We start from the raw sequence: 27,879 nt of genomic DNA, 5'->3' as shown, positions 1-27,879 counted from the left end.
GAAGCCAATTCAGTTTATTATATCTTAACAATACTCAACAAAATGTCACCTTGAACGGAATTTGCAAGCAAAACAGGTCTAGTATATTTTCAATAATACAGCCACACAGTTATTCAAATTTAAACTAACACAATCCAATCTTATAGACATTTACTTTGAATGAAGTCCAGCCTAATCTCATTCTGAATGAGGGAGTTTAATTTAGTTAATATTGCAATTTAGTCAAAAGTTAGCTATGCAAGGAAGCCAAATCAATTTTTTATGTGTCACTAACCTTTTTAACTCCTCACTGTCACCACATATTGAGAAATATGTGGTGACGTTGAAGACAAACCTCAAGCACAACCAGGTTCAGTGTGAGATAATATATACCAAGATCAACTGAGGGTTTGAGAAAACTAACATAAACACTGGTCCACTCATACAATATATAGAGTCTTGGAAATAAATCAACGGTTAAATAGAGAGAAGGGCCGGGCCAGTAAATTAATAGGACCAAAAATCAAAGAGTGCACAATAGTTAGTCGATGCAATAGCTCATTAACTGGCTCTGTACAAGAAAGAGACAAGGACACGGTTATTTAGATAATTTATTCCTTTACAGACACCAAACAAGAGTTGTATTGAGAATTTTTCTAATTATGAACTTATGTTGTGGTTTACAAGCAGTGATTCTTCAAATTAGGAGCATTACTCCATCTAGTGGTGATAATAATATGTGATTTTAAACGCAACATCTGCTTTATTGAGTGGTCAAATTTTTTTTAATTAAAATTATCACTCAATGGTCGCATATTTTATTAGTAAATCATATTAATCCGTTACATAGGGGTAAAAAAAAAAAAGACTAATTTTCAAATCAGCTGGATGTGTACGGAAGGGAGGCTGCTGTACGTGCGCGCGCCCGTTGACATTGACGCGAACCCGCACGTAGCTGTCAATAGCAGGACGCTCGGTCGCTGTTGGATGGATGCACACCCGCGGCTGTAGCAGGATCGATTTATTATTGTTATTTTTGACTCAAAATGTAATGTTTTTACTAAAACTGACGCTTTTATTTCGTCGGGGGGGTATGCAGCAGCTCGGCACGTCTATCTGAGACGTTTAGCTAGCCAGGCTAAGCGAAACGGGACACTAACAGCCTCAATGCTAACAGCTACCTTAGGCTAAAATAAGCTAAGTTAGCCGGACGGTTGCTCCCCCCCCTCTGACTGCTTCAGCCCGTGTAGCGGTTCCTATCCCGGTCTGGCCTTTATCGTGTTCTCTGTAAACGGAGGAGCCGTGCAGAACCGGAGCTGTGGCGGGGAGAGGGACCGACGGGAACCCCCTGGCTACCCAGGCGGACGGACCGAAGTGACACGCCGGGTGTTGTTGGTGAGTTGAATGGCGGCGGCGGCGGCGGGGAGGGGAGGGGGCAAAGTTGTAGCTTTACCGGGGCACTGGGCAGGGCGAGGCCGTGGAGGCTGTTCGCTCAAGGCCTCGGCAGGCAGCGAGGGTGTTAACTATCAGCTATTAGTAAACCATTAGCCCCGAATCGGGAAGTTGAGTCGCTTCGGCCTTCGTGGGAGGATATATGGCAACAAAGGCGGCGACGGTGTTCGCTGCTGAGGCACCTTCACCGCGTAGCTGCGTGCATGAAGCCGCTTTATCAGCGAAATGCTGCATCTCCGTGGTGGCTCGGACGCTTTGTTGGGGTTACATGCATTCATTTACGGCTACTGAATTGTACGCTTGTTGCAAATTATAGCTTTCTAATGAGGTTTTTGTGTGTCGTAAGCTTTCAAGTCTGCAGCACACGAGCTTTAAAAGGGTCGTTTGTAACACGGGTTCAGAGCTCTGCGTGTTTTGCAGTGGCCGCCAAGTGTTTCCCGTGGGTCTATATTAGTCTTTATTGTATTTCCTTGATTTATAAATATGCGATGACATGTATTGAGTTGCGGCAAAACGACAGTAGCCCCCCCCCCCCTTTTCTTTACGTTAAACTATCGGATCTTTGTTAAGCAAATAGGTTTAACTGGTTCTCATGGTTCTAGAGTGCAATAAGTGTTTGGTAAAACTTTTCTTTTGTGCACAATCTTTATAAAACAAGCTTAAAAATACCACAGACCGCAAAGCCCTTCCCTCTACATGTAGTTTTGGGCAAGTGGCTTAAAAAAGTGACTAGTTATAGTTAGTAGCTACTTTTCCCTAAAACAAAAATAAAAATTAATTAGTAACTCAGTCACAGCTTTGTCAGACTAAATATGTCATTACTTTTTCGCAGCTGAAATGTCAATGTATTTGGATGACTTTCCTGTTAACAGAACTTTAAATACTACTGAGTTTGATGGATATGGTAATGAATTATCTGAAAACATTGTACGCTATTGCTGGTGAAGATTCTCAGTCATCCAGGTCACGATCGATCTAAAATAGTTAAAAAAAGAAAGATAAAAACAAAACAACTGGCCTTTTATGCTGAAGAGGTTTCACTTGCTGGAGTCTCTGAACGACTCAGGAGGATTTTTCTCTAAAAACACGAGATCCCAGTACATTTCAAACCAGACAGGACCCTCAGACAGAGGCTGGTCCATCCTAAGGACAAAACCCCCAAACCTAAGATGAGCGGAGTGGTGTATGCGGTTCAGTGCAGTGCAGGAATGTTCTGATCTTTATATCGAAGAAACCAAACAACCTCTCCACAGATGATTGGCTCAACACAGGAGAGCTACCTCCTCAGGACAAGACTCTGCCGTCCACCTGCACCTTAAAGACAAAGGACACTCTTTTGAGGACCAAAAAGTTCACATTTTAGACAGAAGACAGATGGTTTGAGAGAGATGTGAAGGAAGCCATTTAGGTAAAGCGAGACAAAACGAACTTTAAACGGAGGAGGAGGACTCAGGTTTCAACTTTCAAAAACTTACAACACAGCAAAAGGGTTTGATTCCTGCCAAGTTTCACCCCAGTTCACACCTCTGCATGTGACCACAGCATTTGTCCTGTGAACCAGGCTAACAACTCTCCATTGATAGGGGCGACCAGTTCCAGGTGAATCTACAGGTGAATCTAAGCTCTAACGAGGCCTCGCCTGCAGGTCTATAAAGCTGGGAACTCCTCATTAAAGCTTCCTTGATGGGAAGAGAAACATCTTCAGATTCAGAATAGAAGTCCAGTTGTTTTAATTTTTTTTACGTTTTTTTGGATTATACACTAATCTATACCAGTATAGTGTGTGTGGTGGGAAAGGTGAGTCAAGACGCCTATCAATTGCAATCCAGTTATGTAGATATGATTATTATGTTCAGTGTTTATCATAAAAGAACAATAAAACAATAGACTGTTTTAGAATTTTATAATTATTGCAAAGGCTACAACTGGCTATAAAATAGGCACACCAATACAAATAGATTGCTTTTTCAAGCAATATAACAAAAGGAAATCCACGTTGCATTAAAAGGATGGCTGTACAAGACCCAAGTACGGTATGAAAATATTGACAACAAGGCTTTTCGTGAATGATGTCACGTTTGCCCGGAGTACAAACTCAGAATGGCAGCATCTGCAAAACCAATAATGATGGAAGAGGACTACGACGTCCTGGGAGCTTTTCTTCAACATGCTTCAATTGAGAAACGCAACGTAGAGCAGCTTAAAGCTTGGTTGTGTAGAGGTCTTAAAATGAGCGGAAAGAAAGCAGTAAACTAAAAGGTAGAAGAGGCACAACGGATTAAACGCAAGGATGGAACCTGCTAAATCGTCTTAAAATTACAGCTTAAAGAAAGAGAAAAATTTATTTATTACAATTATTTTTTTAAAAGAGCCTTTCAGAACACTAAAGGACACCGTACACAGTCTGGAGGGAGAGAGATCCAGAGATTGGGAGCAAAGTGGGAGAAAGCTCTGCTCCCCTATGGTGCTAAATGGCCTTGAATATGATTTCTACTCTAAATCTAACCAGGAGCCAGTGGAGCTCCTGTAGGACTGGGTGGATGTGATGAAATGAGAGGGTTTTTGGTAATAATGCGAGCAGCTCAATTCTGAACCATTTGTAGCTCATGGAGGGATTTTTGAGGAAGGCCAGAGAGAATAAAGTTACAGGAAGTTACAGTAATCAATGCGGGAGGTGACAGGGTTATAGACGAGAATGGCTTCACAGTGAGGGGAAAGGGAGGGACGACGGCGATTAATGTTGCGTAGATGTGTAATATGTGAAAAGAAAAAACAATATTTACAGTTGTACACGATAAAGACAGAAAAAAGTCAGTTCTATTTTTTTCAATGAACATAGTCCAACAAATTCGGCACTAAATCCATGCGTGGTTTGCAGTCTCCTGTTCATATTGCATTTTACAAGGCTGGTATAATTGTCCCAAAAGTTTGGTTATGGGAAGAGATCAAATGATATTGCAACGTTAGTATATGTGGTGTGTGTGGGTGGGGGGGAGAAAGCTGCAGCGCCTCCTACCGCACTGATGGGAGATGCATTTGGCTTTTTTCTGGGCTAAGGCTCGAGGCCTACTTCTAGCTCCACACCCATCGAATGGGAAAATAAGATCCTGGCCTGTATAAGCATGACCAATAATTAACAATGCTTAGCTTGTAATTAATACCATAAACATTATATTCATTATATTAATATAAACATGTACATGATTTATCTTAATTGTTAAATTAAAATATACAAAACAATTATTCATAGAGTACTCAATTAAACAATCCCCTTACCATATTAAATGGTATTGTACGTAAGTACAAATTAGAAGTGCATTTTATCAAACATTTATGCCTATAAATGTAAAGGCTGTAAGCCAATAACCATCATAAAACAAGGTTATTGTTGACTTTAACCCAGTTGGTCAAATGAAAACAAAATAGCAGGCTAATGCAACATTACTCTATAACTGTGACAGCTAGCTAATATAGTTGTTAGCTATGATTCTGTAAACAATGGAAATCAATGGAAAGTGCAGCTAGCGCCCGCGCTAAGCTAACACTCAAACAGAGAACTATCGAGGATGACACGCAGACTCTTGATCTGAGGTGAAGAGGAGACCAATGAACCACAAGTGAAAGGGAAAGGCTGTCAGCTTTGGATCATATAGATTTGGTTTCTATGAGGAGGATCTCAGTTTTATCATTGTTCTTGCAGTTACATAATCTCATTTAAAAAATTAAAACTAAGGCAAAGCCTAAGAAAAAAAAAATTATTTTACAAAATCACACCTTATGCAATTCTTAGCACTTCTGCCACACTTGGGGGGGAGGTGTTGGCCTAGTGGTTAGAGCAGCGCGCTTGCACTCAGAGAAGGATGCAAGTACCCGGTTTGATCCCCACTGCCGGCACTCTGGGTCCCTGAGCAAGACCCTTAACCCCAGATTGCTCCCCGGGCGCCGCACACGGCAGCCCACTGCTCCCCAAGGGTGATGGGTTAAAAGCAGAGAACAAATTTCGCTGTAATGTATGTTTCAATGCATTTTTCAATGACAATAAAGATATTAGTATTACTATATTATTATTACTATGCTGTTATAGAGCTGGGCGATAAATCGATTTAAGCGATTAATTCGAATTTACAATTCTTTAAGATTTCATTTTTGGAAAATCTGGATTTTATTTTGCCAATACACTCATTGGGTTTCCATGAAGAGAACAGCATGTGATGCTGAATATATGTTTAGGCAAATATATTGTCAAAATATTGTTAAGTGGAAACTTTTTTTTACCATAATACGAGGTACTTCATTTACTTATTTACATTTTTTTTTTAACTTAGTTTGAAGTTCACAAGTGCAGTGAAGCCTGTTCTTAGCTCAATGTGTAATACCACTAGCAACAAATGTTTTGTTATATTTTCATTGTTTATAATGGCACGGCTGCCATCTTGTTTTACAAGCATGTTTCACAGCTTGTTTTTAGTTGCACTTTGAATTCAGGTCAACTCCCTGACGAAATGATTGACATAAAAAGCAAGGTTTTAAAATAATTTCTTTAATTTCTTACAAAAAGGAGGAAAAAAATCGATTAATCGGATTTGGTATGATAAAATCGGAGATTTATTTTTTAATCCATATCGCCCAGCCCTATGCTGTTTTATTTATTTATATATATATATATATATATATATATATATATATATATATATAGCACAGTTTTGGTCATTAGGGTAGCTGTCAGTATTTTCTCGTAACATCTCACCAGGTCTTAGCACACAGAGGAAGCGATCTGTTGTTCAGGTGGCTTTCCTGTAGGATTTGGTCTGTAGCCTGAAATTGATTTTGCGTTTGTTGAACCATGTTTGTGTTGATTTGTCGATACGTTTGGAATCATAATCCTGTTTTTTTTTGTCTTTTTTTTACCACCACGTGATCTCTCATTTTAATTTTCCTAACAGACGTCAGCACATTTGTATTTGACGTCTGATAATTCAGAGAGTTTGATATGCCGTCCATGCAACACGACTTGGGCGTGAGTCTTTAGTTTGGCTTGAATCGCAGCTAGATTGTTTTCAAAAGCTCAAGCTTAGACTCGCCTGACCAGGGCCCATGACTCCAGTTGAGCTCTCGTTGGGGTTTAACTCCACATGCAGATTATTGTGATCGTAGGAGAGTAAAGACTTTTGTTTCTGGGATCACTACCAAACCCGGTTGGCATGTAGATGGTGCACAATGGCTGCTGGGGTAACTGTGTGACTCCGGGATGCCACTCATTGATGCAGTTCCCCAGCAGTGAGATTTACGCGTACCGGTCCAGCCTCCTGGTCTCGGTGTCGTGTCGTTCATGTCACAGTGAAAACACAAAGCAAACGCTTGCTAACTGAAAGTTCCTCAAAACGTTGTTCTGCTTAAAAATTACAATATAGATTAGGTTTACACGATACCTTCTGTGTCTCTGCTCTATCCCCCGGTGGGTGGAGGCAGATGAGCGTTCACACTGAGCCTGGTTCTGGTTCTGCTGGAGGTTTTTCCTCCCTGTTAAAGGGGAGTTTTCCTCTCCACTGTCACCTCATGCATGCTCAGTATGAGGGATTGCTGCAAAGCCATCAACAATGCAGACGACTGTCCACTGTGGCTCTACGCTCTTTCAGGAGGAGTGAATGCTGCTTGGAGAGACTTGATGCAACCTGCTGGGTTTCCTTAGATTGCCGCATAGAAAATGAACTGAATTGAAATGATCAGTAAAACTTGTAGTAGGGATGCTATTGCTGAAAGTTTTGACGACATTTACATGATTATCCTCTATTTACCCAACTTTTTCCCTTTTTGATTAATCACATCCTCTCTTGGTGAGCTTTAGCATCTCGCTCACTAAAAACATGCAACAGATCTGAGCCCGATATTATTACCATGCAGAAGACACTTAAAATTTAATATTCTGCTATATATTGCATACAAGCAGTGCTTTGCTGTTGCAATAATTTATTACCTAGGAAACAATCCCGTTTTCAATCCCACGGCAACATCTTTAGAAGGCACAGGGTTACTTCTGTTTAAGACCAAAATATTATTATTGACAATATGACAATCTTAACTTCCTTAATTGAGGCAAAACTAATAAGTAGGGGACAATTCAGCTTTTGTTTAGGAGAATGAATCATTTAGGTGTCACTTCCGTGTTTCACAAAATATTAGAGAAGATAAAACTTTGTGTGTTATGATCCTTCATGGTGGTATGCAGCTTTGATTCAGTTGCGCAATTAATTTATTAGAATTGTTTCTGTTTAATTGCCTGTAAATCTACTGTTGGTACGGATACATTTTTACTACTGGGGGACAAATAAACGCTCATTCTGAACTAAAATAAACTGCGTCTCAAAACAAGCATGGCTCTGGCGCAAATAAAAAAACATACATTTATAACCAAGGATGTAATCCATGCAAATGCATTCAGCAGCTACCATGTTAAATTTCTGCCCTTCTGGTAATTTAGCATTATATTTTCTGCAGTGATCGACTACAGCAGCAGGCTAGGTTGCTATGAGTTCCCACATTTTTCTGCTCTAATTGTCAGCTTCAGTGTGGCTCCACTGCCTGTGTTATTATTAGCCACATTAGCCTCCAATGCCTTCACAACTAAATGGAGAAGTAATGGTTTGTTCTGTTTGAGCTGCTGGACTACGTTGCGTTGCGTGGTTGAGAACCGCACACCTGAGGAAATGCACCTGGACAGGGGAGCTCAGACCAACAGAACCCTATTGTTGTGCTGTCCGTGTCTGTGAAGCTAATATTAAAACAGATAACATTAGCTTATGTCTTCTGGGAGATTTACTACCCTAATTTACCTCAGTTCACCCTCCGCTACAGATATAATCAAAAAGAGCATTTACACAGCCTCCGTGGGGCGCCGTAGGACAACGGCCATCCACTAAAAATAGATTTGATTCTAATTTTTACTGGACATAGTCAATATACACAGATCATGCCTCACCAACAGGAAACGGAACGATCACAACATCCACATTTTCAAAAAAAATTACTAAAGACAGACCTAGTTTGTCTTAAAGCCTTCGATATATTGAGTATTTGAATGAATGTGCGTGGATTCTAGTGTGTATATTAGCAATTTTATGCATTAGATGAGCTATATCCGTTACGGTTATCAAAATCTTAATTAACGATTAGACATTAAATGCGCAAAAATAAGCAAGAAATAAAGCTTCTCTGCATCCTCCCATTGTAGAACATATCTAGTTAAAATGTCAGGATGCAACAAAAAAAAAACGTGATGCAGTTTTAACAGTTTTAACGTCCACAGAGTGGCTTTTTTTTAAGTCTGACTTGAGTTTTTATGACTGGCTTTTATATTTTGGAAACATTTCTGGGTCCTTCAGTGGGGCGAAGCACTTCTAATGTAAATTAAGACTGTAATGAATGGCGGTGAACAGAATTCAAACCTCAAACTTTATATCGATACCATTGACACTATTTTCTATACCACTGGGATAAAAAAAAGAAAGAATTAAAGGCCTAAAAACATTTTATTAACATTAAAAGCTCACCTTTTTCAATCTCAACATGGGACTTTCTCAACAGAATCATGTTTGCTAAATAAATAAACGTGACAATAAATGCTAAAGCGCTGCTAACAGAAGAATTGCAACGATCTGGTCAAATGACAATAGGTTAGTTTGTCGATTTTGACGCATATGAGTATCTTTAGGTAATAATTTGTTCTTTGGTGTCAATTATATTGAGATATCAATTATTTTTACCACCCTGGTGACATGTCATTTGTAAAGATTGCTAAGGGGCATGTGGTAGAACCGTGGCCTTGAAACAAGGGTTCTGAATTAAAATCCTGGTCAGGGGGGTTTTGTATAGAGGTTGCATGTTTTCTCCATGTTTGTGTAGGTTCTCTTCAGATTTTACAGCTTCCTACAGCCCAAAAATTAGTTGTTGTTTTACTTTAAAGTATACATACAAGACTTTATTAGGTTCAGGCACTTATTTTTTAATTCTCTTTTCCAATAAGATAGACTACGAATTTTTATTTGGATACCCCAGAATCTCGTAATAACTAATTACCAGTGTGAAAATGTCTATTTTAGACTGGTCACTGCATTTTCCACAGCAGATCTTAGTGAAAACTTCAAATTAGGTCAATGCATGTGCTGAAATCAGTGTAATTGTAAAGGGGCTCTTCCAGCTGTCATAAAATGAGTTTAAACAGGAAGCCCAACCTACTCACTTCTTGTAATTTCATTGTGTATTTCAGGCAGAAATGAGTCACTTATTGCATAAAGCCAGATAGGAAAATTACCCAAATATTCATTTCTTTTTACTCAGTGCCATCATAAACATTTTGTTCATTTATGTTTTGACATTTTTTTTGCTTTTTGAAGTTGTATAGCGCAGAGTTCCAGAGTTTTTGCACTAGTCTGCCCCCCTCTGGTGACAAATGGACTCTGTACCACATTCGTAAATGTCCACCATGTTTTTCGGCGCGAGACTGTCAGCGTGGTCTGGAAATATTCCTAGGTGCGCGGAGCAGAAACTTTAGGCCGCAAGGGGGGGCGTAGTAGCCAGAAAAAAAGGGGATATCTTCAAGCATATTAAAAGCTGTGATTAAATTTTATGAAATAAAATATTTTTTGTGCATGTTGAACTAGGGCTGGGCGATATGGATTAAAAAATAAATCTCCGATTTTATCATACCAAATCCGATTAATCGATTTTTTTTCCCCTCCTTTTTGTTTCATAAAAAGAAATTAAAGAAGTTATTTTAAAACCTTGCTTTTATGTCAAGCATTTTGTCAGGGAGTTGACCTGAATTCAAAGTGCAACTAAAAACAAGCTGTGAAACATGCCTGTAAAACAAGATGGCAGTCGTGCCATTATAAACAATGAAAATATAACAAAACATTTGCTGCTAGTGGTATTACAGGTATTACAGTGGTAAGGTACAATGAGCTAAGAACAGGCTTCACTGCACTTGTGAACTTCAAACTAAGTTTAAAAAAAAGTAAATAAGTAAATGAAGTACCTCGTATTATGGTAAAAAAAAAAGTTTCCACTTAACAATATTTTGACAATATATTTGCCTAAACATATATTCAGCATCACATGCTGTTCTCTTCATGGAAACCCAATGAGTGTATTGGCAAAATAAAATCCAGATTTTCCAAAAATGAAATCTTAAAGAATTGTAAATTCGAATTAATCGATTAAATAGATTTATCGCCCAGCCCTATGTTGAACTAAGTGTGACATTTTAAAATATTACATGTTCTGGTTTTATGTATGCATTTAATAGCTTATATCTTCCATGACTCTTTATATGCTTATTGTAACAGTTTTGTATTCTGACATGTTTTTTTTGTTGTTGTTGTTTTTGTTGTTTGTTTGCTGTAATCTTTATTTTCTCTCAATTTTTCCAAAGAGATTAAACTGGAACCATGGCCGAGTTGTCCACCTTGCCTCCTTCACCACCTCCACTGGGTGACCCCAGTGCAGCGCCACCTATCGCTCCGTCAGTGATGCCTGCTTCCAGCTGCACCGAGTCGACGAAGGAGATGCCTCTACCCAAGTCTTCCCTTTACAACGATAAAGCTTTGACTGGAAACACTTCGTCAGCACTTTCAGGCGGTTCGCCCTGCACCGCCCAGCCTCCTAACAGCTCAACAAAGCCGACAGCAGATCCCGATCCGCCTTCATTGAACCCGGCAGCTGCTCCTGAGCCGGCGGGGAACAAACGAGATGCCGTGACCGGTGACCAAGTTGTTGCAGGTCCCCTAAACGCCGAGACGGATAACTCTGAGCTTGCAGCTCAGACAAAAGCTCCAGAGGAACCGTTGAACCCCGGTCCTAATCTGTACCCAAACGTCCACGTCTCCTCTAACGCACACCCTGCCGTGGACGTCGCTCCGCCGCAGACGAGTGTTGATGTCGACCCGACACCTGCCCCTCCAGCAGCAGAAGCAGCAGCTGATGAGGAGAAACCTCAGCCACCACAACAAGCACAAAAACCGGCGAATAAGCCGCCGCCGCCGCCGTCTCCTCTGTCCTCAAAGCCTGAAGTTTGTCCCCCCGGTGAAGCCTGGGAGGGAGATCTGCCCGCTACACCAACCAGAGCGGCACCGTCTAGCCCAACCGTGCCTGTGATCCACGAGCCAGTCGCCCCGCTGCCAAACCCAAAGCCGGCCCCTGACACCCTAAGCTATCTGGACTCAGCCAGCCTGTTTTCGGGAACTCTGGAGTCGCTGTCCGGGTTGGGAGAGGACGGCAGCTCCCTGGGCTCAGACTCCGAGATCAACGGCCTAACCACGAGGCGCACCGATAAATACGGATTCCTGGGTGGGAATCAGTACAGCGATGCAGCGTAAGTCACCGACTAATCGCTAACACGCCCAGCTGCTCATAATATGCTGCTCATATTCGCTCATACTTCCTGGTCTGTTTCACACACACACATTAGGTTTAGCTGCGTCATTCAGACAGATCGGTGCTCGGAGAATAAGAGAGCGCTGCTTCTGGAGATGTTCTGTTTCAGCTTTTTTTTTTTAAAGTGTTTTAGATCATCAAACTCATTTTAATGTCAGACAAAAAAAAATCATGTTGGTAAATGTCAAATTCAGTTTACGGTTTCCCTTTTTATTAAAGGAGGGAAAAAGACTATCCAAACTAACCTGGTTCTGATCTTAGATCATCAATTAACTGTGATTAGACAACTTTCTTTAGAAAGCTGGTAACCAGGACTGATTAGAATAAAAAAAACATTTAATAAACCCTGTCTTACAACATGAAGTAGGCATAAAAGATAAACTCATCATACTCTGATATAAAGAAACTCAATGACAGATGAGAAACTAAGTCAGTTTACGGTTTCATCTGTTTACATGAACAAAATTTCACAATCGGATTGAAATGTTTTCGGATTAAACGCCAAAAAAAAGAATCGGATTGTGCGGTTTTCTGGGCACACAGTTTATCCACCTGGCTTTATTCAGAATAAAACCACTCTGACATGCGCAGTTATCAAATGTCCCTAAAAAAAAACACAGAAGAAGAACTTCCCGTCTTTGCTGAACAACATAAAATGGTAAACATTATAAGAGTTTGTCTTCCAGGCATTTCACAGCGTAAATACGTAACGTTTACGTCGGACGCACATGCGCAGTCAGGCCAGTTTGCCACTTTTAGAATAACTTGATCTTGACAAGCATTTATATGCATGTTGATCGGATTATCAATCGGCGTAAACCACCTCTCTCATTCGGATTACAGTTTTCATTGCTTTTGAGCTTAATTCAATTCAATTCAATTTTATTTATATAGCGCCAAATCATGAAACATGTCATCTCAAGGCACTTTACAAAATCAAGTTCAATCATATTATACAGATTGGGTCAGATTATATAGATTGGTCAAAAATGTCCTATATAAGCAAACCAGTTGATTGCATCAAAATCCAATCACAATATTTCAACTGGCTTGTTTACTCGACGCATTTTTATTCCCATTACTTTTCTCCATGTAAACGCAGCTAGTGACGTCTGACAGGCTTAGAAAGCCTTTTTCCGAGACTTTGTTTCTCAACTGCGAGAGCCATCGTCCACCAAAGTGAAAACCTCCCAGGATTGGCCGGCCTGTTGAGCTTGCAGCGCAGAATCAGGGTTCAACAACATAATCTAAACGCTGCACAAAAACCATCACGCATGTGTGCAAACAATGTGCCGTTATCGCGGCCACGCCTCAAAGTACGATTGTACGCCTGATGCATTCGCTGGTGCAAATACCCAGCGGCGTGACTTCTTCTCTGCAAGTCAGATGTTGTGGGATGAGCATAAACCGGACGTTCATGCTCAATCATTGTGGCTCAATCAAAGCCTCCAGCAGGGTTCCTGCGGATCCTTAAAAAATCTTAAAAGGCATTGAATTCTATAATATAAAACTAAGGCCTTAATTGGCATTAAAATGTCTTAAATCAGTCTTTCTTAGGTCTTAAAATTGTTACCAGGTCATAAATAGGATTTTATTTTTGTAATCCTTACCAAACAGTAAAATAATTAACACAATTATATATTTTTTAAATTTACTGAACGGCTCAATGTAACCATTATTGGTTCCGTCCCGATAGCGGAACCAAAAAAAACTGTTGCAGCCGGACTATAGCTGTTAAAAAGAGTTGGCACTGATTTATAGTTTATTTTAGTAGGGAACAAAACAAAGTTTGTGAATTCAGTTCAGTAGTTGTTAAAAAATATATATGTAATTTGTGTGTTTTTTAGCTTTCTTCCTATATGGAATGTTTTTCAAAATCTTTAACATGTCTACTGAGCCAGAAAGTAATGGTTTATGTTAAAATAAACATTTGGATGAAGTTGTCGTAGGGCTGGGCGATATGGATTAAAAAATAAATCTCTGATTTTATCATACCAAATCCGATTAATCGATTTTTTTTTTCCTCCTTTTTGTTTCATAAAAAGAGTTGACCTGAATTCAAAGTGCAACTAAAAACAAGCTGTGAAACATGCTTGTAAAACAAGATGGCAGCCGTGCCATTATAAACAATGAAAATATAACAAAACATTTGCTGCTAGTGGTATTACACATTGAGCTAAGAACAGGCTTCACTGCACTTGTGAACTTCAAACTAAGTTAAAAAAAAAAGTAAATAAGTAAATGAAGTACCTCGTATTATGGTAAAAAAAAAGTTTCCACTTAACAATATTTTGACAATATATTTGCCTAAACATATATTCAGCATCACATGCTGTTCTCTTCATGGAAACCCAATGAGTGTATTGGCAAAATAAAATCCAGATTTTCCAAAAATGAAATCTTAAAGAATTGTAAATTCGAATTAATCGATTAAATCGATTTATCGCCCAGCCCTAAGTTGTCGCAACCAGGTTTATCTTGTTTATCGTGAAGTTGGTCTTAACTTTTTATTTCAAGTGGCATTAAAAAGGCTTAAAAAGTCTTGAATTTAACTTGCCTTATGCTGTAGGAACCCTGCTCTAGAGCGACGTATAAAGACCCTAATTTGCTCAGGTACCATAAGCCCTCGATGGCAGTTTTCTCTGCCAAGTCTAGTAATTAGGCTGTAGGGGGAAATTAAGTTATCACGCAGGGCCAGATCGGTTTGGATATGTCATTCTAAAAGTGGTTTGAGGATCTGATGAACAGTTAAGTGTGATTTTTTTTTTAAAAAAGCTGAAATGTTTAGTATTACCTATTTAATCACCTGTTCAGCTAAGCTAGCTTCCTTTTAATCTTCCCAGTGTTTGCGTCTCTCCCCGGCCCTCCTCTGTGCTCCGTTTCTTTTCTGCTGCGTCGAACGCGTCGCTGTCCTTTATCTCTCCTCGGTCTGACTCAGATGGTGCTGAGGGCGCTTTTGTGACTCAGTACGGACTGACTTTGTGTATCTGTGGTGTCACTCGCCCCCCCACACATAGGAACCCAACAGCTCTCTCGCTGTGTTTTGGTCAGATCGGCTGCTGTTTATCTGACCGGCTAATTGCACTGCCACTGATAAATAATTTAGACTCCTTGGATGTAGTTTTCTGCTCTTTGCGTTTCAGACTTTTTTTTGTGTGTGTCTGAACACTTTTGCTATTGCAGCTACATCTCAATAGATTTCTAACTCATTTCTAGGGTTGAACGATTTTGGAAAATAATCTAATTGCGATTTTTTTCTTAATATTGCGATTTAATGCGTTTTTTTTTTTTTTTTTTTTTCCCAGTTTAATTTATCATGTCTTTTTAAACATATACAAACAACAAATCATTTTATTTCCTCGCTGTGCAGATTAGTTGCTAAAAGACCCACAGCGTCTAAACTCAGAGCAGAAATGATTGCGTTCTGCCTACAATATATTTCAACCAAAATTGCAATTTTGAATTTTCTCCGCGTTAACCACAAGCAACTAAAATGGCGTCTAAATAAAGATGTTTGTAAACAAGGACTATTCAAAACAAGAACTTTTAATGTTTCTATTAATCAGAATATTATTCAAGAGAACAGCTTTTAATTGATTTGGACATCAATCCTTGTTGAACATGAAGTGCAACCAACCAACAAGCAAGTCTATGTATTAAACTGATTGACCTGTACTTAATGCTATGTATGATTATATAAACTCTAAAACAAGTAATACAATTAGATTATCTCACTGCTGCAACTGTCTTCCCTTCCATGTGGAGGCAAACCCACTTTAAACATTTTACCAACACCTAATGGACGTGTCTAATTCCCTAATTGTTACATAGCCAAAAATTGCAGACTCTGCGATTTGGAAATTGTGTTTTTTTTAAAATCGCGATTATATTGAAAATGCGATTAATTGTTCAGCCCTACTCATTTCTGATATAGAGTCATCATTACATGTAGAGGGAAATATTTCTGCCCTTTAGTTCTTGTAATTTTGATGATCATGGCTTGCAGATGATGAATGGGGACGACTGCTGACTGGACAGATGTCCAGAAGACAGTCACTGACTCCCTCCACAGGGAGGGGAAGCCACAAAAGGTCGTTGCTAAGGAAGCTGGTTCTTCAGAGCGCTGTAACCAAGTGTATTCATAGAAAGTTGAAGGGAAAAAGTGTTCCCACAGCAGAGATAACTGCAGACTCCATAGGATTGTTGAGTATAATCCACGTCAGAATTTAGTAGAGCCTCACAAGGAGTGGACTGAGGCTCGAATCAGATCACCACCATCCTCCCTGTTAAACGGGAGTTTTCCTCTCCACTGTCGCTTCATGCATGCTCAGTACGAGGGATTGCTGCAAAGCCATCAGCAATGCAGACGACTGTCCCTGTGGCTCTACGCTCTTTCAGGAGGAGTGAATGCTGCTTGGAGAGACTTGATGCAACCTGCTGGGTTTCCTTAGAGAGGAAACTTTCTGACCAACCTGGAGGATTTGATTGAATTTGACTTTATAATGAGCCTTGAGATGACATGTTTCATAAATTGGTGCTATATAAATAAAATTTAATTAAATTGAATTAAAACTGTAACATGAGTTTCACTTTCTGAAATGAGTGTGGAGCTTTTTCACAACATTGAACTTTTTGAAGGTGCAGCTGTAGGTGCAAATTACTCCATGATGTAAAAAACTGCTGTGTGATTTTAGAAATATCTGCGTCAGTAATGTGAAGTTGTTTTAAATCACCAACTATTTCAGTGAGAAGGACCTTCGAGTTGAAGTTGCAAGGCAGCGGGAGATGAAATGGCTGGATATGTTCTGCCACTGGGATAAATGGGTCAAACATCGCTTCCAGAAGGTACCCAATGGCAACTCTCATGTGGGATTTATGTGCGATTTTAAAAGTTAGGCCTTTTATGACTTGGACTGGTTATACTTTACGCAGTGTCTGTGGATTACAGGTGAAGCTGCGCTGCAGGAAGGGAATCCCATCTTCCCTCAGGTCCAAAGCCTGGCAGCTGCTGTCTGACAGCCAAAAGCTGCTGGAAGAAAACCCCGGAAAGTTTGAGGTAAAACGACTCATGTCCTCTCTTTCTTTACTTGGAATAATCCTGAAATGTATTAGATTATTATTTTTTTTTAATGTTTAAATTTTAAACTCATTATTATTATTTCTAAGGATGCACAATATAGCACACATTTATTGTCCTTGCAGTATCATTGTGCAAGATATCTGTATTGCAACAAACTGCAACAAATAGCAAATTATACAAGTATCCAGGCTCTCTCTGTTAGTGATATATATATTTTTTTATCTTTTATTCTTTTTCTGGCACTAGTGGCTAATTTTTTTCAAAGTAGGCTGACTGGAAAGGGGGTTTAACAGAGGGGGGGAAGACATGCAGTAAAGGACCTCAGGCCGGAATCGAACCCTGGTCAGCCGTGCCGAGGACAAATGCCTCCATATATAGGTCGTGCTCTGTACCCCTGCAATATCGGAGCACGCCCCATGTTAGTGATATATTTGCTGACGCTTGTTTAATGCAGCAGGAAAATGTTTTAGGAGAACATCAAGTTGCAAAAGCTGCAGCTGCAGCCAGATGCAAGTTTCTCCATAAAACCGGTTTGCGGGGATGATGGAGATTTGGTAATTTTTTAAATATCTGGATGGACTTCTTACTTGGTATTTATAAGTTACTTGTATGTGTATAATCAAAACAAAACAAAAAATAATTATTCAAAGATATTCATTAGCACCAGTCTATGTAAAATGACCCTTTCACATAAGCTTAAATTGTGGCATTTCCTCCGACCGCAGCGCTGCAACAGAGACGCTCAGACTCCCTGTTTAAACTCTGCTAACATGTCGAGTACAGCCAGAAAAATAATTAAATAATACTCTGCTGGACACCAGGAATCACATTGTTTACATTTCAATTGTTTACATAAATTGCTGCTGCATCTTTATCCTGAAATTTAGTGCAATTTATTGTGATTTTTCAAGCTGTATGCAAACAAAATTTTGTTCAAAATGACAAATAAAGTTGTCTAAGTCTAAAAACACATACAGCACTTTTTAATTCAATTAAATTCTCAATTCAATTTTATTTATATAGCGCCAAATCATGAAACATGTCATCTCAAGGCACTTTACAAAGTCAAATCATTCAGATTATACAGATTGGTCAAAAATGTCCTATATAAGGAAACCAGTTGATTGCATCAAAGTCTTGACAAGCAGCATTCACTCCTGAAGAAGCATAGAGCCACAGGGAGAGTCATCTGCATTGTACATGGCTTTGCTGCAATCCCTCATACTGAGAAAGCATGAAGTGACAGTGGGAAGAAAAACTCCCCATTAACGGGAAGGAAAAACCTCCGGCAGAACCGGGCTCAGTATGAACGGTCATCTGCCTCGACCGACTGGGGTTACAGAAGACAGAGCAGAGACACAACAAGAGAGACAACAAAACACAAAACGTTGAGAAACTTTCCCTATAAGGCAGACAGACAAGAAAACCAAAACCAAAATGCTAAACGATGCAATGTATGCTAACGCTACAAGCAAACCCTATGACTCTGATGTTTTAGCGCAACATTGAAAAGGTCTGTAAATCGACTCGATTTGCAAAAGTGAAGTAGAGAACCTCCTGCATGACATGAGCTTAACCCCATCTGTGTAAATCTTAGCTATACAGACGCAGAGAGCCCAACGACCGGGTTCTCCCTTCATCTCATTCGTTCTGTGGTTTCAAATCAACACAAGAAAACTTTAATCAGCTGACAGTCAGTGCCAGTGAAATCTTCTGTTAAGCTATTGGAGGCTAATAACCCTGGTCATGGTAGAGCACCAGATCTAGTTTAGTAGGACCCTTTTTTTATTATTTGTTTCAACAGCAAATTTACATGCAAATGGAGGCACACGGTGGCACATTAAAGATGAGTGATTGTGACAGAATAATTGCAAGATTGAATCAAAGGTCCATCCATCTTTTCATCCAGCTCATCCGGGGTTGGGTCGCGGGGGGTAGCAGCTTCAGTAGGGAGGTGATCAAAGGTCCATAAAGAACTTTAACACTTAAATTAGTGTTATCTTTTGTGTTTGTTAAGGAAGGAAGTGGCACAGAATTGATTCATTTCTCCAAAATTGGCTGAATTGTTCCCTGCTTTTTGCTTTTGCCCTGATAAAGCAAGTTAACGTTGCTTGTGATATTGGTATTAATCCTATATTTTTTTTTGCTCTTAACCGAAAATAACCCGGTGCCTTCAAAAAAAAAATTGTAGTGTTATTGAGTATTTTTGTTAGTGTCTTGTGTCCAGTTTGAAATATTAGCATCATGACAACCCAGCCTTGTACTGTCTGGGTTCAGTGTCGCAACGAAACCCAAAGCAGAACGATATTAACCTATTTTGTTTAGTATTTCTTAATTTATTCCCATTCGTGTCGTCATGGGGACATTTACCAGTATTATCGCACGTTTCATGCAGCTCTATTATTATGAATTATAAATATTAGACAGCCTTTTGATTAGCTGAACAAATGTCTGTGACTGCGTGGAGCACTTTTAAATCTGCAGGTACTAAATGGCTACAGACACAAACCAAAGAAGGCGTAAGCTTCTTATCAGGACTCTTAATCCTCTGTAAGGGCTCTGTTTTTTTTTTTGCCCCCAGTCACAAGCTTTTAATCCTTATTGTTTTAAAGAAGCATTGCTTCTTTTAAAACTGTTTTACTTTAAACACTTCTGCCTGACCCCACGTGTCATATTTCATCATACATCTGAAATAAGTCTATCCTATATATATAATTCTTGTTTGTTTTGTTGTTTTTTTGGGCTACTTTCCTCTGCAGGAGCTGGAGAGAGAACCAGGCGAGGCTAAATGGCTCGACATCATAGAGAAAGATCTTCACCGGCAGTTCCCCTTTCACGAGATGTTTGCTGCACGCGGAGGACATGGGTAAATTTACGGAAAAAGTTACATCTTAATGTTTTCCCGCAAAGGTAGCCCTGTTATCGTAAAATGGCTCATAAACCTTAAAGGTATATAGCCACATTATATGCTTTAAAAAAAGACCAAAAACAGTTTGATCATGATAAAATAAGATTATATACACCAAGCCTCCACCCTGATAATGTTTTGATGGTCCTGTTTGTGGGTAAAAAAATTAAGCAACGGGCGCGATTAGCAGATATAAACACATGTGGCGCCATCTAGCGACAGTATTGCATAACTTTCATAATGGCGGTTTGCTTAGTTAATAAACTAAAATTAAATAATGCCAGACAGAGCCTGACCCTCTGCTATGTCTCGCAGTAAAGCGGCAGCTCGGCGTGGTCAAAGACCAACGTTATTAATTAAATAAACTGATCTACAGCAACTTTAAGAGCCTCATATCAGAACATTTACTCACGTCAGTCAACTCTGCGTCACATCTGAGCCTCGGCAGGTTTATTGTCCGCTTCAGTGAACACCAACATTTATACTGGATTCCCAGAGACATTCCAGTCTTTTCCCTGTTGGAATCAGATTTTTTTTTTTTTTTTGCACTGGATCTTGGACCATTCTTCATTGTTTCGCTGGGAGATGCTAATAGCCGTTAGCCGCTTCCTTGTTTTAACCCCTGCTGCACATGCGCAGTGTTGTACTTCCTCTGTTACTAGAAACAAACACAAAAGCCTTTATTTACTAACAAAACTGAGCAAAAACAAAGCGTAAAACGCCCAAAATAGCAACTAATACGTCTTCAGGATGTGATAATCTTTCATAAAAACGTTGTATGCAGCCAGAGTGAGCTACTGACGTATAAATAAATAAAAAAAGTCAAATAACGTGGCTATGCACCTTTTAAGAAGCGATTTATATTTTTGGCCCTCCAGAATAGGGAGAAATTTCACCATAAAACCTCTGAACTTCTTAACATTTGAAAAACATTGATCACAAATGTTTTTTTTTTTTTTTGTTTGTTTTTTTACAGACAACAGGATTTATACCGTATCCTGAAGGCCTACACTGTCTACCGGCCGGACGAGGGTTACTGCCAGGCCCAGGCTCCGGTGGCTGCAGTGCTGCTCATGCACATGCCTGCAGAGGTTGGAGCTCCCCCATGACATTGTTGATGGAAAAAAAAACGTGTTAACTCTACAATTACTTGTTCAAAGCTACTGAGGCCCTTTTGGAAAAAACTGAATGGGTGTTGTTTAGTTACCCTGAAGCTATGCTACATGTGCATCAGAATAATTAGAGTACTCCTAACCCTCTAACATGTTCTCATTTTGTCATGTTACCACAAAAATCAATGTATTTATTCCAATCTTATGTGAGAGACCAACACAAAATAGCCCAAAATTAAGCAAAAAAGCTTCAACTTAATCTGATTGAACGATTTAAAGTCTTTCCACGGATGCCCAGACAGCTTTAGGTCTGGACTTTAGGCCATTTGAACACCCATGTTTTGATCTAAACCGGAAAATGTCAGCTCTAGCTGTATGATGGGAGGTTATTGTTCTGCTTAAAGGTGGATTATTACCACCGCCTTAAATATTCTGCTACCTCAAACAAATTTCCTGCCAGGAATTTGTCCTGAATCTACCTGCAGCTTTATTCCTGACCTATCTGCAGAGTTTCGTCTTCTTGGAGCTGTTTGCTAACTCGTGCTTTCGTGATTTTTTTTTTTTGTTTTTTTTGTTGCACTAGCACAAAAAAAAAGGTGACGTTTGTGGCTGTGGCATAATCCGTGAAGTTAAAATCATTCCAACATGATGCAAGACCCAAGGACAGGAAGATTAGTTAACGTTATTGTGTCACATCCATATTGCTGCTTTTTTTTTTTGTGTGTGTGTGCGCGCTCCTTGTTGGGTTAGAAATCATGTATCTGTGTTGGCGTGTACGCCAGTGCCCACTCAGTTTACGCACAACAGAAAAACGTGGGCAGAGTGGGAACATAAGAAAAATCAGACACAACAGACAAAAACAGAACCACAAATAAGTCAAATATTCTTGAAGCGAGTGTATTTGTGCTTGATATGAGAAGGTAAATAAGATGGTCTTCCAATAGAATGAGTTTTTGACCCCTATAATAAAATATTTAGAGATACTGCACTTAAAATAAGATGATGGAGATGAGTTCCATTGGCAGATAATCTTATTTACCTGCTCAAATCAAGGACAGATGCACTCATTTCAATAAAACATTATTATTTGTTCTGTTTTTGCTGCGCAAGGGGAGCTGTCATGACTCAAAATCGTTGCAGATACAGATATCAAAATAATACAAGAACAAGGGTGAGGTGTCTTAACTTTTTATTAAAACTTATATATAAGTAGCTGCGTTCACATGGACAAAGGTAATCGGAATAAAGGGCCGATCGAAATAAAAAAGCGTCATGTAAACAAGCCAATCGGAATAGGATGATCGGATTAAGCTCAATTGGAATGAAATTGTAATCCCAATGAGAGATGTGGTTTATGCTGATTGATAATCCGACGCATATATATGCGCATATAAACGCTTGTCAGGCTCAAATTATTCAGAATTCGGCAAACTGACCTAGTGCGCATGTGCGCCTGACATAAATGTGACTTATTTCCGCGTTGTTAGGTGGTGGAAATTAACCTGACCCTAGCCAGCTGTATGTCGCTCCGCCTAGCTTCACTCACATCCATCTGGGACCTCTCCCATAGAGAGTGATTTCTTCAACCAATTTTATTGTCCAGCCAATCAGGACGCAGGGCTGGAGTTTCATAGATGTGACGTAGTGGAGAAGCGACCGTGACGTGAGACTGTTTTGATTCAGACAGCAATGGCGGCTCGTCGAGGAAGCAAGCGTTAACATTGATGCTGCTATTTCTTCCATGTTGTCCAATCTACCTAATATTGTTTCATTAAAAGAACATCAGAGAACGGCTCTGAAGGCTTTTGTTGGTGGAAACCATGTTTTCGCCCTTCTCCCGACCGGATTTGGCAAGTTTTGTTTTCCGGGGCGCGCCCGTGGTGGAGCGGTTAGCATGAACCATGTTAGGAGACCTTTAGTCCTCGACGCGGTCGGCCCGGCAACGACTCCGACCCTCGGCGCTTTGCCGCCTGTCTTCCCCCCTCTTCCTGTCAGCTCACTGTCAATAAAACGCGTGCCGCTAGAGCCGCAAACACATTAAAAAAAGTTTAGTTTTTTCCTGCGTCGCTCTCATCAGCGTCACGGGTTAGCTTCGGTGTGAGTGGTTGAAATAGCACGTCGATAAAGATGACAGACAAGTGGCTTATCCAATCATATGCAAGAATTTTTGATAAGGCCCAGCCTTCAGTAAAGGCAATTCCTATGGCGGTGTTCCAGATGTATGAGTGGAGCTAGGCGGAGCGAAAGTCATCTGGCTAGAGTCAGGTTAGGTGGAAATACGTCAGGAAGCAAAACTGTCAGGGCTCCTCATACTTTTATTTTCTAAAAAATAAAATTGTTGCTTTCTCAGTGACGTTTCAACCATAATTAGAACATCGTGGAAGTCCAGCCTGGGCGCTGGGAAGACAAACAGACTCGTATAAAACTGCTTTGTTTACTTTTTTTTTTTTTTTTTTTTTTTAGCAAAGACAGAAGCACTTCTTCTTCTGTGTTTTTTTTTTTTTTTTAGGGGAATTTGATAACAGTGCATGTCAGAGTGGTTCTATTCTGAATAAAGCCAGGTGCATTAACACGCACGTTATGATCGGATTAATTGATTACGTTCCTGCATAAACGGTACAATCCGATGGTGAAATTTTGTGCATGTAAACATGGCTGATGTCTGTCTTTCTTCCTTCCTCTGGGTAAAGTGTTATGCGTAACTGTATCAGCTCTTATTGACAGTAAGCAGACAGGAAATTAGCAGAGAGAGAAGAAGGAATACAGCAAAGGTCGGGAATTACACTCTGGATGGCGGGATGACCATTAGATTCAGTGCGCCACTGTAGCGCCACACATTGCTTAATTTTTCACCTAAAAAAAGAAAAAAGAAACAGCTTGTTTATTCGGTATCTAAAAATATAAATATAAAATAAACAAGGATAAGATAAGCTTTATTGATCTCACAGTGGAGAAATTCACTTGTCCCATCGGCTCAATAGTCAAAAGTCAGAAGAAGGTGTCAAAGTAGGTAAGTAGAATCAGTTAGATACAGTTATACAGCTATATACAATATACAATTCTGTACACTCCTATGTATAAATATGTTATTGCACATATGTTATTATACAGTTTATACAGGACTATTGCACAGGCTTATTGCACAGTTTATACAGTTTATACAGGATTATTGCACAGGCTTAATGCACGGATTATAGCACCTTGTTTAAATAGCTTATTGCACATAAGTTATTACAGCATGGTTGCAGTCGTTACTCTAATAGTTACACTTATAAAGCAGCGAGTATGATCAGGTAGCAGCAGGAATGAGTGACCTTTATAACATGGTAATATAACACAACAATAATAATAATAATAATAATAATAAGGATCTAATTAAACCTAAAATAAATATATAAATGCACTAAATGCGTTTTGTGGAGGATATTTAGTTGTAACCTAATCAGATCATGTGCCTGTTTTTCTAATCCTTGAATGTTGCCATTTAATTCTGTGTTTTACAGCAAGCTTTTTGGTGCCTCGTCCAGATCTGCGAGAAGTATCTTCCTGGCTACTACAGCGCCGGGCTGGTGAGTGAACGAACCGCGTCCGTTTTTCATTCCAACGAGCCTCACAGGATAATCGACGCTCCCTTTCCTTCTTGTTAGGAAGCGATTCAGCTGGACGGAGAGATCTTTTTCTCCCTCCTGCGGCGCACGTGTCCGATGGCGTACCGCCATCTTAAGAAGTTCAAGATCGATCCCATCCTCTACATGACCGAGTGGTTCATGTGCATATTCTCGCGCACGTTACCCTGGGCGTCTGTTCTGCGTGTCTGGGACATGTTTTTCTGTGAAGGTATGATTGCTTTTTACCTCCAGCCTTTATTTTTTATTTTTTTAATTAAAACAAATTAAGAAAAACAAAGATAGCAAATAAAAAAAGCAGTTTTTAAGTGATAATTTAATTTATTAAAGGGAAAATACTATCCAAACCACCCTGACCATATGTTAAAATGCTAATTTCTCCTCGTTAACTCCTAAATTAACTGGGATTAATAACATTTGTGGTCCAGCTTCCCCAGCCACACGTTTCGAATTTAAAAATCAGCCTAAATACAACTAGTCTGATGACACGAAACAGGCTAAAAGGTCGACACCTGTTGTTGCTAAAGCATGAAAGCAGTTGTTGATACCAGGTTGTGCTGTAACCAGTTGTGAGGTTTGAGGTGCAAATACTTTTTCCACATAATGATGAGTTTGTTTTGCATTGTTTCTACCCTTTAAAGATTAAGAATCGTGTGAAAACTGCATTTTCTTTGTGCTTGTCTGATAAACCTTAGATCTGCACTGCAAAAACAGAACCAAAAAATAAGTAAACTTTTCTTGAAATTACTGTATTTGTCCTTGATTTGAGCAGGTAAATAAGATTATTTGCCAATGGAAGGAGTAATTTTACCCTAGAATAAAATAATTAGATATAATGCACTTGAAATAAGTTGATGGAGATGAGTTTTTTCCTATTTTAAGTGCAAAAAATCTTATTTCATTGGCAGATTATCTTACTTACCCGCTCAAATAAAGTAAAAATACACTCATTTCAAGAAAAGTTTAACTTATTTTAGTTCTGTTTTTGCAGTGTGAGCTGGCTTTTGTCTCTTGATTGAGAGAAACGTAATTTTATTTTGATTTATTTTATTTATTTATTTTAAATCCCTGGTTGCAGGAGTGAAGATAATATTCCGTGTGGGCTTGGTGCTGCTGAAGCAGATGCTGGGCTCGGTGGAAAAGCTGCGGGAGCTGCAGGGCATGTACGAGACCATGGAGCGCCTCAGAAACATCTCGCCCGACACCATCCGAGAGGACGTCCTGGTGCAGGAGGTGAACTTTTTTTTTTTTTTACACAATCCCGCTTCTGTTCTTCCTCACAGACTCATGCTATGAGTCACTTTTTTTTCCATGTAGCAACCAGTCGCCAACTCCTCACTTCCTCTCTGTCTGTCTTGGTTTTTTTTTTTTGTTTTTTTTTATGCCCAGGTCATAACGCTCCCTGTGACCGAGGCGCTCATCGAGAAGGAGTGCAGCGTCCAGGTGAGGAAGTGGAGGGAGTCCAGAGGGGAGCTCACCCACCAGCCGGGCCGCCGGCTCCACGGCACCAGAGCCATCTACGAGTACAAGCGGCGGGCTTCCGCCATCAGCTCAGGCGGCAGCTTCTCTTTCCTCGGGAGCTCGGCCCCGCCCCCTGGCCCCCTGCGGGCTTCATCCAGCCTCCTCTCGCTCCCTGGCTTCCGCAAATCCAGGGCCCCTTTTTTCTCCCAGCCTAAAAAAGGCTCCTTCTCCGGGCCGTCGGGGATGGACGCGTTTCCTCCCCACTCTCCTCCTCCTCCTCCTGCTGCGTCGAACCAGAAACCTCCCATTCCTCCAGGAGCAGGTCAGAAGGCCTCGGCGCCTCACGTCCAGAGCCCTTTAGTCGCCGGATCGTCCGCCGGGCCGCCCCAAACGGCAGAGGGCACCGCGGCGCAGAGCCAGCCGGCTCAACAAGCCCCCGCACAAAGCACGCCTCCCCCCAACACGCTGTCCCCCTCCCCGAAGATCGTCTCGGAGCAGATCACTCCCACCATCCCCTCTCCCACGGCCAACAACGCTCCTCTGCAGCCAGAGCCGCCGAAGGAGGCGGCGGCGCCGAAGGAAGCGCCACCGAAAGAGGCGGCGTCCGGCGAGGAAGAGGGAAGGAAGAAGAAGAAAAGCAAAGAGGACAAGAAGAAGGAGAAGGAGGATGAGAAGAAAAAGCTGAAGGAAAAGAAGGAGAAGGAGAAGGTCGAAAGGGAGAGGGCCAAGAAGGAAAAGGAGAGGCTAGAAAAGGAGAAAAAGAAAGGGGGCAAGAAAAAGGACAAAGGGGGCGGAGAGGCGGAAGAGAAGAACGGAGCTGCGGCGGCGAAGGATTCAACCTAGTTTTTTTTTTTTGTTTTTTTTTTCCTCTCCCTGTCATTCCAGGAAAATGTAAAAGGGAAGCCGGGGGGGAAAAAAAAAAAAGAGGTCAAAAAAACTCCTGAAACGGTGATTAAGTTAAAAGAGGAGACGGCTTCCTGTTCGTTCTGAGACTTTATATATTTCAACGACTGATGGAGACGACTGGGTTTTGGTTTTAATGGCACCCGGAGGGCTAGTTCACCTCTTAATGCTTTGGTTCCCACCCCCCCCCCCCCCCCCACTCCCACTCCCACTCCAAGTTTTATTGACATTGGAAACTTTTTACAACTGGAGCGCCGTCTGGGAATCAGATTAGTTGCTTTTTGTTTTGTTTTTGTTTGTTTATTTGCTGAGAAACTTACAGTCGTTACCGACTTTTACTTTGTTCAATCAGGCTGATGGCAGTTCTTAAAAGAAACACGAGGGGATTCGCTAGAAACTGTGTCATAGTGTGTTAAATTAATTTAATTTAAATTAAAATCTAGCTGCAGCTGTTCTGTCGAGTCTTATCTGTGGACAGGTTAAACTGGATATATGGGGGGGGGGGGTTAAAATGGCCATCTCAAATGTAGGCACTGAAGACAAAAAGGCTTTTTATGATGTTGAGGATGTATTTATTGTCTTGGTAAATGAATGAATGAGTGAGTGAGTGCGTGCCTTAGTAGAGTAGTGAAGTGTGTTGATGATTTTAAGCAGCCTGCTTTCCTTTTTTTTTTTTGTTTTTTGCTTTAATTTCAAACTAACGTCGAATCATCGCTGCGGTTCTTCCCAGAACGTTACTTTATTCTGTCATTAGCACAAATACAGTGCCGCTCAGAACCGTTCCTTATTTCTGAGGAGAACTGATCCTACAATAAATTACTGCAAGCTTGGGTTCACAAATTAAAAAGAAAAACAACATTTGGGCTCAAATATTTACCTACTCCTCTAATAATATAAGATATTATTATACTTCACGTTTTGTTTGCAGAT

At 40.3% G+C, this 27,879-nt stretch overlaps 1 protein-coding gene across 3 annotated transcripts; it reads left to right on the top strand.

The window, feature by feature from the left end:
• Nucleotides 1–924: 924 nt before the first annotated feature.
• Nucleotides 925–27,403, top strand: LOC105937490 (TBC1 domain family member 10A). 3 transcript variants are annotated; one of them, XM_036148096.1, is made up of 11 exons: nt 925–1,374; nt 10,859–11,797; nt 16,605–16,704; nt 16,808–16,915; nt 19,699–19,805; nt 20,824–20,938; nt 24,463–24,528; nt 24,607–24,796; nt 25,664–25,818; nt 25,975–26,610; nt 26,644–27,403. In XM_036148096.1, the coding sequence occupies exons 2-11, from the start codon at nt 10,875–10,877 to the stop codon at nt 26,887–26,889; spliced, it is 2,646 nt and encodes an 881-aa protein (XP_036003989.1). In that variant the 5' UTR covers nt 925–1,374; nt 10,859–10,874; the 3' UTR covers nt 26,890–27,403. The 3 variants fall into 3 exon arrangements, with proteins under 3 accessions (XP_036003989.1, XP_036003988.1, XP_036003987.1); XM_036148095.1 differs by having other exon boundaries at nt 25,975–26,613; XM_036148094.1 differs by having other exon boundaries at nt 25,975–27,403.
• The last annotated feature ends 476 nt before the right edge of the window (nt 27,404–27,879 follow it).

The sequence above is a fragment of the Fundulus heteroclitus genome, chromosome 16 (assembly GCF_011125445.2).
Source record: "Fundulus heteroclitus isolate FHET01 chromosome 16, MU-UCD_Fhet_4.1, whole genome shotgun sequence".
NCBI classification, from domain to species: Eukaryota; Metazoa; Chordata; class Actinopteri; order Cyprinodontiformes; family Fundulidae; genus Fundulus; species Fundulus heteroclitus.
The sequence above is the reverse complement of the archived record's forward strand: the minus strand, read 5'-3'. Positions and strand labels throughout refer to the sequence as shown.

Bases quoted from the DNA above. Each gene is read 5' to 3' on its own strand.
- LOC105937490 (XM_036148094.1), top strand. From the start codon at position 10,875: ATGGCCGAGTTGTCCACCTTGCCTCCTTCACCACCTCCACTGGGTGAC. The intron at 16,705-16,807 runs GTACCCAATGGC...TGTGGATTACAG, and splicing joins TCAAACATCGCTTCCAGAAG to GTGAAGCTGCGCTGCAGGAA. The intron at 25,819-25,974 runs GTGAACTTTTTT...TTTTATGCCCAG, and splicing joins AGGACGTCCTGGTGCAGGAG to GTCATAACGCTCCCTGTGAC.